The sequence below is a fragment of the Stegostoma tigrinum genome, chromosome 7 (assembly GCF_030684315.1).
Source record: "Stegostoma tigrinum isolate sSteTig4 chromosome 7, sSteTig4.hap1, whole genome shotgun sequence".
Classification (NCBI taxonomy): Eukaryota; Metazoa; Chordata; class Chondrichthyes; order Orectolobiformes; family Stegostomatidae; genus Stegostoma; species Stegostoma tigrinum.
The window spans coordinates 27,566,323-27,578,380 of NC_081360.1; the positions used below are offsets into that span (position 1 = coordinate 27,566,323).

Genomic DNA, 12,058 nt, shown 5'->3' on the forward strand with positions numbered 1-12,058 from the left:
GAAGTGCCAATGAATGCAAAAGAGAAAGGTGTGGTGATTCACTTGAGAGTTTCCAAGAAATTAATACCAAATGTTTCACGTGCCATCGAGAAACTGGCATCTTGCGTCCCACCCACTTAATTTCCACTGCTCTCCTTTCCAGAATTTTGGGGTAGGTCTGGAAGATCCCAACCCACGCATGCTGCAATTAGTTCACTTATACTTGATGGAAAAAGCTAAAAGCAAAATGGGAACTGGTCATTTATTTAAATTAGCATAGTATCATTCATGCCACTGTGCCAGTAAATGGCATCAAATGTACAGGAAACTTCAGCATTCATTCAGTTAGTCACTTTTCTTGACCTGATGAATCATAAAATGCTTTAAAATTATGTAATTATGTCTACCAAATTTTCATCTGTTAATCCTGTTCCATTCAGGTTTCCCAACATAGCTGCACTATTTCAGCTTTAGCTTCCCACATCTCGATCCACTCTATCACTATACAAGGATACCGTACCAATTTCTAGTCAAAAACAGCATGCAAATGCCAATAACAAAATTCTCAATTCATTACTGTCACTCAAAATAAATGATGCTTGCTGAATTGGTTTGGAATTTATGGAGAGAACATATGTTGGCAAATGGACTAGTCAATTTGTCAATCACAACATAAGCAGCCACAGTTAACATGAATTACTTGGCTTTTTTTTAATATTTGAGCTTACTTTTCAGAATGGCAGAATTTGTGGTTGCGCAATGCAAGTTTAATTTCTTGAGGTTTTGTTGTTTTTAAATATAACTTATAAAATCTTTAAAGTACACTCAGTCAGGTAATGAGGTTCTTCCAGTACTGGTGTTATAAATCAATAGTGAGGGGAGATATGTATAAAATATATTTAAAGGGTAAACTATATTTACGGTCTGTTTGGTTGGGGTCGACATTCACTGAACAAAGAAAAAAATTATTTAAGTGCTACTAAAATTGCTTTACGGTTAAATGGCTGTTCACAATAATTACTCTAACATGCACAGGTATAAACCCAATACAGAAATGATCCTATTGAATAGATTAAACAAATTGAAAATGATCTTGTAAACTTTATCACAAAGGCACATTATGATTTGGCGATCAACGTTGCTTTGCTTTGGCTAAATGAAGAGGAAGATCGAGAATTTCTTGAAAATGAAAAAATGTGAGTACTACCCATTGCCAATAAAGGACTGGTCAATAAATTGTATTTTGCAATAAACCAAGAGGTACGATCTCAGTCTTGATGTTAATATTGGATGAGTTACATCGTAAGCTGATGTTAATACTGGACGAGTTATATCCTAGGGTGAAACCTGGATTGATAAACCTTAATGATTCTTTTTAACCATGGAGGTCAATTATCAAACACATTGATAAGAAGCTGTAAGTGTACTTTTAATTCAGAATGAAATGTACCACACAAGGAAGAAAACTACATTAGACTAGGCAATATGTTTGGAAATATTGCAATACACACACTAGGTAAAGGATTCCGACTCACACTGTTCCTTCTATTGTAACAATATCCTTATAAACACCAAAACCTAGTGAAGATTCACCACTGACTCCTTGTGAAGGTTTCTTGCTCAGCCTGACACAGCTGCAACCAGTTTCATTCCACCAAATGCTTTTCTTCAGCTGGTAGCTCTCCCTGATGCACCTAACGTAAACTGCAACCTAAACTTTCTAGTGCTTTAACTTCCGAATAATCCTGAATTTGTGAAATCCATTTTTTCAACAATATTGTGGGATACCTCATGGGAGATTTTAATCCTCCTGCTTCCACTCTCTGGCGCGCACACACACACACACACACACGCGCGCACGCACGCACGCTTGCACACATACCTTTTTTAACATCTCAGAACAGTATGGAACACAAACATATAAGATATTAGTACTGTTAGCAATCAGTGTGCTGCTTTTATTAAAATTACTATTCAGAGAAGCTTTTGGATCCACAAAACAGTGACTGTTAGAACTAGCAAGGATGGACAGGTTAAAATGATTCAAAATTGTTAGTCATGTAGCTAATCTAAATTTCTATTGTGTGAATAACTTGTTTCCTCAAAATGCAAATTATGTATTGCACACTGACTTTCATTTTAATAAAAATAATTCTGGGCTGTAAGATATTTAGTACAGTTTAATCAGCTGTTGAAATGTGTTAAACCTGCAGTGTATTAGCAGCAAAATATTGCACTTTTTATATATTCAATGCTGTAACTTATGTATCATTCTGGAAAAAAAAATTGAAGGATGTTGTTAAGATATCTTGACTCATAAATTCATAGATATATACAGTACAGAAACAGATCCTTCAATCCAACTCGCTCATGCTGACCAGATATCCTAAATTAATCTAGTCCCATTTGCCAATATTTGGCCCATATCCTTCAAAACCTTTCCTATTCCTATACCCATCCAGATGCCTTTTAATTGTTGTAATCATACCGGCCTCCAACAATTCCTCTGGCACCTCATTCCATACACACACCACCGTCTGCATGAAAATGTGCCCCTTAGATCCCTTTTAAATCTTTCCTCTCTCACCTTAAACGTGTGCCGTCTGGTTATGCAAGCTCACCCTGGGGAAAGGAGCTTGCCTGTTTACTGTATCCATGCCCCTCATGGTTTTATAAACCTCAGTAAGTCCACCCCTCAGCCTTCGACACTCCAGGGAAAATAGCCCTAGCCAATCAGCATCTCCCTATAGCTCAAACTTCCAGCCCTGGCAACATTGTAATTGGTACACCAGTACAAATTTAATCTGAATATATCAACTAGATGAATTGAAATGTATTTAATGCAGGAGATGTGTTCTCCAAATTTTACTCCTTCCAAACCTCTCAGCATTTCTGTCTGTCAGTGCACAAACTTCATATGAAGACAGCAGAAGTCATACAATTGTTTCATCGCAATTTACAGTGCAGAATTCTACAATACAGTTGTGAACTGCCACATATGTTTCTCAGCTACACCTAATTCTATCCCCATCTGTGTTTCTAGAGTAATTTCACATCGTGCTAGGTCAAAATACCCAAATAAAATGGAGCGAGAAGCAATGATACTCTCTTCCTTTGCTGGAATTCTAATGGCAAGTCAATTTCTAATGTATGAATGGATGTATAATACTTTTATTGCAATGAGTAAAAATGACTTTTACATGAACAACACTAAAGCCATTTAAGGAATTCTTTCCTTCCTGGTGTCCCAGTTGCCCAACTCTATCATGTGTATGATCTAACGTTGTCTAAAACAGAATCAGTTTGCTTGGATCAGATACTTTGCACTCGGTTTTTGTCTCTTATTCCTCAAGGGATCCATGTTTAAAATGTACAATATAAAAAGTGTAAGTTTTAGTCTTTCAATGCATCTTCCATTGAACCACCAATTCAGAAACCCATTCTAAACAGGGTATTAATATGCCTGCTATCTTGGAAGTACGTTATTCCTGCATCCCACAAGATTGGAGCAGATTAATCTTAGAAATGCAAGACACACTGAGGGTTTTGTCTTCTCATCTTGAGTTGTGATGGAATGGAGACAGGACAGCACATAAAATTGCAGCTAAATGAAATGCCCAAAAGCTTCACCTCTGATTCCAGTGCCTGCTGTTTTAGCATAGCTTTGAAAGGGACGTGGGTATCAAACTGTGGCTGTCAAAGCTTCAGTTGGTATCAAACTGTGGCTGTCAAAGCTTCAGTTAAGCTCATCTAGGCTGTGGTAAAGGCCCTCCATTTTAGACATATTGCAGTTTTCCAGGAGATGATCATTAATCATGAGTCCTCAGCAATTATGTCCAGAAATGCATGCAAGATCCTTGGACACCACCTACCAAACCCAAGACCACTTCCATTAAGAAGGACAAGACAGCAGACACTTGGGAACACCATCTCCTACAAGTTCACTCCAAGTCACTCACCATCATGACTTGGAACTTTATCACTGATTCTTCACTATTGCTGGGTCAAAATCTTGGAACTCCCTGCATAACACCATTGTGAGAGAACCAACAGCACATAGACTGCAGCAGTTCAAGAAGGCAGCTCACCAGTACCTACTCAAGGTCGACAAGGGATGGGCAATAAATATTGGCCACATCTCATGAGTGAATAAGGGAAAAGTGAAGGCATGCTAGCTGGTAAGGAAGGTCTTTGAAACTTTATTTGAATTGTTTGAACTGGATGAAAGGGCTCTCGATATGTATTGAAAAGTTTCAGGAACTCATCAAAAAAGTGTGAGAAGTCAGGGGTCCAGCCCCTGTTACCCTGGACTAGGAACACAACCAGAAACATTGGAAGATGACTAATACTTGGCTACTAGGCCATCACCTGGCTAACAAAAAGGAGGTGTCCCAAAAATTGACTTACACAATTACAAATAGAAGCCATTGGGGCACTGGAGCAGCAGCATGCATAGCTAGGAAGGGTCATTGAGCATCAGGCATCCACAACTGGGGTACGATAGCCATGAAGGGAAACAGATAATTCAGAGTACAGGATCTATTGAAACGGATGATACTATCTGACCATGAAAAAAAAGCCAGCACGGAAAGTTGGGGGCTGTGGCTCTCCAAGAAGATGGCCACAGACATCTCCACCCTCATCAATAAGGAATGCACGCCTCACTCCATTAATGACCAGGCGCTGCCAATAATAGTCAAGGGAACTGCACTTTGAATTTCTTTGCCTCTGGATCATCTCAGGGCTTAGCTGGGGACCTGTGTGATATTTTGTATTTACCTGCAGACAAGTGCATCAAAATAGTCACAGAGATCCTTTATTGTCAAGGCTATGGTTGACACAAAATTCCCCCCAATGAAATCTCCCAGAACAGGACAGCACTTTGATTTGCTGCACCCACCAGATTCGTACCAGTGCACGGCATTATTTACCATAACCAGACAGCATTGGGCACCATTTGATAAAGGAACTTGGAAGGTCAGTAATCTCCCTCCAAGCTGTAGTCAACATTTGTCAGCAAACCCAATGCCTGCCATAAATTGCAACTGACATCATGAGTTTTAGAAAGACATGAATGCCAAGCCTTTTATTGAGCCCGCTCCAGAAATCAGCCCATCTCCACTTATGAGTCATATTTGCTGGAGTGCATCGCTGTCCCATCTTCAGGCCAGAAGGGGGTAGTTTCACGAGGTAGGGTCAGTCTCACCTCCCAATTTCCATCGCCAGAGAGAAAATCTAGCTCTGGGAAGAAGGTATGTGAAAACATATCTTATGATCCCACGATGCCACTGAAGCATCCTCCTAGATTATTAATAATGCCTCTCAAATTCCACCCTTATGTACTGACTGATCAATGCTGGGAACAGAAGCATGAATCCTGTAGCCTAACCAGTATCAACCTGGAGATGACAGAATCATTCATCTGGAACAAAGGAAGGACCCAAAGCATAGAGCGCAATGACACCCAAAAAAAGTATATCATGTTTACATATGGTAAATCAAAATGAATTTAAAAGAAGAGCAAAATTAAGAGAGTTGACAAATTGGAGCCCCATCCAGAAAAAAAAGCAAGTTTTGCAATAGTAATAGAGAATGTAAATACAAAACTACAGTTGTGCCTGAAAGTCGCTATAACAAGAAATGCTGGAGAAACTTAGGAGGTCTGACAACACTCGGGGATAGAAGAACAAAGTTAATATTTTGAATCTAGTAGGGCTCTGCCTATGTCAATAAACATGGTAATTTTCATGGGCAAAGTGGATGCTGGAAACGGGATACAACATAATAGGATAGAATATCTATGATCGTCACGAGTTATCCATTGTAGAAGTACAGTGAAAACTCTTAGGTACAAGTACCTAGGTACAAATCTTAGGTACTACAGAGGAATAAAAGGTAGTTGCATTATTTAACAGAGTTTTAAATAAGTTAGAAATAAGACATTGTTAAGCAATTGACATTATAGTCAGGTAAAAAATTTAAAACAAGCATTAAATTCCAGCCAAGTGCAGGGCCTCCACATGTGATCTGACCGCCCGCACCAGATCCCAGGCCAACAGCCATTCCCATTCCGCATCAAGCTTCCAGACCACTCTGTACTGGCACTCAGCAACTCCAAGGTAAGTTCCAGAACTGCCTCCGCACGCCAGTCTCCACCTGAGACTTGCTGTCCGTGCACTGCTTTGGGACTCGCTGTCCGCACATTGCTCCGGGATGCACTGTCTGTGCACAGCAGTGAGACATGCTGTCTGTGCGCTACTCTAGGACTCACTGCCGGTGCACTGCTCTGGGACTCGCTGCCCACGCTGCTCCGGTTCTTGCTTCCCTATGCTGGCTCAGGACTCTTGCCCGTGCTGTTTCGGGACTGGATGACCACACATTGCTCTGGGACTTACTGTATGCATGCTGTTTTGGAACTTCCTGCCCTCACTTTGCCCCAGGACTCTTTCGCCGTGCTCTGCTCTGGTATTTGCTACCCGTGCTGCTCCAGGACTTGTTATCCATGCTCTGCTCTGGGACTCACAACCCACACTCTGCTCCAGGACACACTACCCACGTTCTGCTGCAGGACATGCTATCCATGCACTGTTCTGGGACGCGTTGCCTGCACACTGCTCCAGGACTTGCTGTCCGCGCATTGCTCTGGGACTTGCTGTCCGTGCGCTACTGTAGGACTCACTGTTGGTGCATTGCTCTGGGACTCGCTGCCCATGCTGCTCCGGTTCTTGCTGCCCTGTGCTGACTCAGGACTCCAGCCTGTGCTGTTTCGGGACTTGCTGCCCACTCATTGCTCTGGGACTCACTGTATGCATGCTGTTTTGGGACTTGCTGCCCTCACTTTGCCCCAGGACTCTTTCCCCGTGCCCTGCTCTGGTATTTGCTACCTGTGCTGCTCCAGGACTTCTTACCTGCGCTCTGCTATAGGACTCACTACCCACGCTCTGCTGCAGGACCCACTACCCACGTTCTGCTGCAGGACCCTCTACCCACAGTCTGCTGCAGGACATGCTGCCCATGTGCTGTTCTGGGACTCGTTGCCTGCACTCTGTTCCAGGACTTGCTGTCTGCATATGGCTTCGGGACTGTCTGTCCGTGTATGGCTCCGGGAATTGCTGTCCACGCATTGCTCCGGGACTCTGTGTCTGCGCATTGCTTTGGTACATACTACCTGTGCTGCTGCGGGACCCGCTGCCCCCACGCTCTGCTCCAGGACTCACTACCCACGCTCTGCTCCAGGACTCACTACCCATGCTCTGCTATGGGACCCGCTGCCCCCACGCTCTGCTCCAGAATCCGTTGCCCATGCTCTGCTGCTGGACATGCTGCCTGTGTGTTGCTCTGGGACTCGTTACCTGCACTCTCCTTTGGGACTCACTACCCTGCTATGGTCCAGGACTTGCTATTCACACTGCTCCAGGACCCGTTACCCGCACTCTGCTCTGTCACTTGCTACCTACGCTCTGCTCTGGGACTCAGTACCCAAGCTCTGCTCTGGGACTCGCTGCCCACACACTGCTGCAGGACTCACTATCTGCGCTTTTCCAGGATCGGCTGTCCACGCTCTGCTCCAGGACTCGCTGTCCGTGCTATGCTCTGGGATTTGCTCCGGGAGTCACTCCATGCGCCGGCCACTTCTCCAGGATTTGCCCCTGGAGCTGAGTGAAAAGAAAAAGAAAGTGTAGTAAAAGAAAAATGAAAAAGAACAGGCGGAGCAGAGGATCTCCAGCCTGAGCATCCTAGTCTGCACCAGCTTACCAGAAATAGGAAATAAGAATAGAAAAGGCTGCTCAGCAGATTTGGTACCTTCTGTGAGAGCGATAAACAGAGTTAATGCTTTTTATCATGGACTTTGAGAAATGTTCGAAATGTAATCGCTTTTATGAAGGGTGGAGGGACGGGTAAAGATCAAAATGAGAAATATTAAATGATATGAGTTGGTTGGTACAGCCAAAGAGGGTAAATAAACTAAAATGGATTCACCAGGGGTATAAATAACAGGGTAATGAATAGCTGCAGCCCAGCAGCAAAAATGAGAAAAACAAGATTAAGGTCAATACATTGTGATCAGAGATAATGGCAACTGCAGATGCTGGAGAATCCGAGATAACAAAGTGTGGAGCTGGATGAACACAGCAGGCCAAGCAGCATCTTAGGAGCAGAAAAGCTGACGTTTTTAAAGGGTCTAGGCCTGAAACGTCAGCTTTCGTGCCCCTAAGATGCTGCTTGGCCTGCTATGTTCATCCAGCTCCACACTTTGTTATCATGCAGAGAAATGCAAACAAAATTGGGAGTGAGGAATGGTGGACAGAGATTACAATCCATCTCCAAAAGGATGTAAAATGACTAATGTTCTGTTCTTCAAACTTACTTTGTTGAACTGTGCATGTGAATTGAGGACAGGGATATCAGCATGAGAACAGAGTAGAAAATTAAAATGTGAGGCCACTGGAAGTCCAGTGTCTTGCTTGCAGACTGAATTGAGGCTATTTACAATGCAGTCACCTTGCCTCGTTTAGTTTCACCATCCTAGAGAAGCCCACATTATGAACAGTGAAGACTATATTAACTTTGAAAGAGGTACATGTAAACCAATGCTTCGCCTGAGAAGAGCGTGTGGGGCCTTGGCCTGTGAGGAGAGAGGGCATAAAAGGGTCAGGTGGTATATTTATTATGTAACTGTGGAAGTTAATGCTGAACTCAACCTATACAAAGAGGGTACTTGTGACCATTGTGAAGTTCTGTATAATAGTCATATTGGACTCAAAATATTATCTGTGTTTTTCTCTTCACAGCTGCAGCCAGGCCTGCAGCCAGTTTCTTCAAAACTGTCTGTTTTTACTTCAAATCGCCAGCATCTGCAGTATTTAGTTAGTTTTAGTTATATCCAATTTACTGATTGTGGTGTCAGAAGAAACTTATAACAAAGTAAGCTCTTACATTTGGTAGGCCAAAACTTGAGTACTACTAGAAAAAGATATTGTGTCAACACTTTTTGCCTTGCACTCATGACCTCAGATTGTCCTGATGAGTGCAAGATGAAAACCATTGACTAGTTGTTTCTTTTAACAGTAATGCTCAAGAAAACTTTGTATATTGGATTGAAGGATTTACTTTTGTAAGCAACACAAAAAGAGGACCAATTACTACAGCCAGACAGTGGGCCTTCCAACTAGAGGACTTGTCTTGGAATTGTAAAATTCACATGTGTTTGAACTCAAAGATTTTACAAGTGAAACTTGCTAGTTCTTGGCTGATTTGTTAACGGAGTTTTTAATTATGGGAATACCAGGAAGTAAAGATGGGAATGACTTATCATTGATTAAAGATGCAGATTGCTTGAAAAGTCTATTATTTTGTGTCATCCCAAATACTTGACAAAGCATTTGTAAAACATCAAGATGGGATAAAATGCCAAAAGCCTAATATGAGCAACCGATAATCATTTTGTTTATAATAATAGTCGTTTTCTTCAGAAATTCAGTTTTACTATCAATTGCAGGAAGTGGGTGTGCCATTCATTTATTTACCATTATTGCAATTAAAACATTTTCAGGAATCAATATTTTCAATATCTATAAATCATAACTGTCAATCATTTTAAAATGTGAAATAAGTGGCAGGCATATATATAATCTTCAGTTGAGTCCAAGCATGTTGTGATTTTAATAGTTATACTTTTTTGTCATTCTGGAATGCTTCCTTTTAAAAGATTCAGCAACTTTTTTTTCAATCTGTTTTCAGAGCAGTATCCCACTAGAAGATATTCTAAAGATTTACAGATATAAGCCCTCAATTACTCAGTTCTGTAAGACAGTTACGGTAAGATATCTTGTGGAGAGATAAAGACAAGAGTGACTAATTTAGGAGAAATTCATTCTTGGCTATTCAATAGATTTTCAAATATGCTTGATTCATTTGTTGTTGGAATTTACTTGTCTTTTAAGTCATGAAATTTATATTAAAATGGCACTCATTGTGATGATCAGTCAACTTTGAACTTTTAGAAACAGAGAGCCATAGTTCTAGGAAAAATTGTTTTGTGATGTTTTTCTCCCTATGTTCACGTGTGCAGCTCAAAGATGCACATCACTTTTTAATGTTGCCACTAGGTTGCACCCTTTGACCACAGAAGAAATCATCCTTTGCTGCAGTTAGCTCAAATTGTGCAGGTGCCAGTGTTTGGCTGGGATGGACAAAGTCAGAAGTCACACAACACCAGGTTATAGTCCACCAGTTTATTTGGATTCACACTAGCAGTGAGATCAAGGACACGGAGATCATACAAGTGGTGTGAGTGGAATGTCAGATGATAAGTATCTGCTGATGACCAAGAGTGTTAGACAGGGTGTAAAGTAGTTATAAAGTCAAGAGATAATGGGAACTGCAGATGCTGGAGAATCCAAGGTAATAAAGTGTGAAGCTGGATGAACACAGCAGGCCAAGCAGCATCTCAGGAGCACAAAAGCTGACATTTCAGGCCTAGACCCTTCATTTTGTTTCATTTTCATTCAGTTATAAAGTCAATGTCAGTGCTGTGCTAGCATGACAATCAGGCAAAGCCATGGAATATACAGAAGGTAACATCTCAGGTCAGATACTGAATTGTGGGTGTGAGGCTTTGATCAGAATTTGTCTCAGATTTTTAATAGGAATCAGGCTGGTTTTATTCTGAAAGGTGAAATTTATAAGATGCCACAATGACTGTCAATGACTACAGATTGTGTGATTTTTGACAAAGTAGAATGTTTCTTCAAATAAACAAGAATCTTGAATGAAGTTATTCCCTCATGTGTGTATGTGCGAGTGTGTGTGTGTGTGTGCGTGCGTGCGTGTGCATGTGTGTGTGTGTGCGAGTATTTGTGTGTGTGTGCATGTGCGTGTGTGTGAGAGAGAGTGTGTGTGTGTGTGTGTGTGTGTGTGTGTATGTGCAAGTGAGCGTGTGCGTGTGTGTGTGCGCGCGTGTTGTGTGTGTGCGCGTGTGTGCGTGTGTGTGTGTGTGCACGTGTGTGTGTGCATGTGTGTGTGTGCGCGCGCGCGCGTGTGTGTTGTGCGCATGTGTGCGTGTGCGCATGCGCGTGTGTGTGCACGTGTGTGTGTGTGCATGCATGCATGTGTGTGCGTGTGTGTGCGTGCATGAATGTGTGTGTGTGTGTGTATGCGCGTGCATATGTGTTTATTTCTTACCCATGAAGACTGCCTCAACCATGATCTTGGTTTTATGCAACGCTACAGGTGACCCCACCACATTATTCTGTATCTGTAAAATCTTCTTTACTGTCCTGTTTGTAATGATCTCTCTATCTTAATTAGTTTGTACAGTCTTGAATTACTTATTACACTCTCTCTCTCACACACACACACACACACTCACTCTCTCACACAACTACTGTCACACTAACACACACACACTCTGAAGCGCATACACACACGCGCACACACATACATTCGCACACGCATGCGCGCACAAACACACACAAACAGAAATCTATGGAGTGAATCATTTCATCGAAGATTCTTGTTTAATTGCAGGTACAATCTATTTTGTTCAAAAAACACACAATTTGTAGTGTCAGTCAGTCAGTATGACGTCTTATAAATTCCAGCATTTGAAATAAAACAAGCCTGATTAAAGGTTAAAACATTGAGACAGATTCTGAACAAAGCTTCACACCCACAATTCAGTGTCTGACCAGAGATGTCACCTTTTGTATATTCCTATGGCTCTGCCTGACTGACAGCACAACGTTGACATTGACTTCATGACCACTTTACACCCTGTCTAACACTTTTGGCCACCGCAGAGACTTATTATCCACCACTGTCTCTCACCAGTTGTATGATCTTTTAATCTCTCTGCCCTTGATCTCTCTGCCTTATAAACTCTATGTCTGCATGCCCTGCTCTCTCACTGCACCTTACAAAGAGAAAATGCTCGGAAAGCTTGTGAGATTCCAAATAAACCTGTAGGATTATAACTTGGTGTTGTGTGACTTCTGATGCAGTTGGCTCAATGCAAAGGCACAGACTGAATCATTACATAACTCTTTTAGTTAAAGCTTATTTCTCTAATATCACTAAC

The 12,058-nt window shown here is 41.8% G+C and overlaps 1 protein-coding gene across 2 annotated transcripts in view; it reads left to right on the plus strand.

Moving 5' to 3' along the window:
* Positions 1-12,058, plus strand: part of LOC125454375 (gamma-crystallin M2-like) — a 32,286-nt gene that overhangs the window by 8,430 nt on the left and 11,798 nt on the right. For both annotated transcript variants that reach the window (XR_007247975.2, XM_048535060.2), the window contains exons 4-6: positions 1,093-1,175; positions 3,023-3,110; positions 9,721-9,798. Coding sequence is in view for 1 of the 2 variants with exons in the window: in XM_048535060.2 (XP_048391017.1) it covers positions 1,093-1,175; positions 3,023-3,110; positions 9,721-9,798 (249 nt within the window). In the remaining variant the exon portion in view is untranslated. The remainder of the gene's footprint in view (positions 1-1,092; positions 1,176-3,022; positions 3,111-9,720; positions 9,799-12,058) is intronic.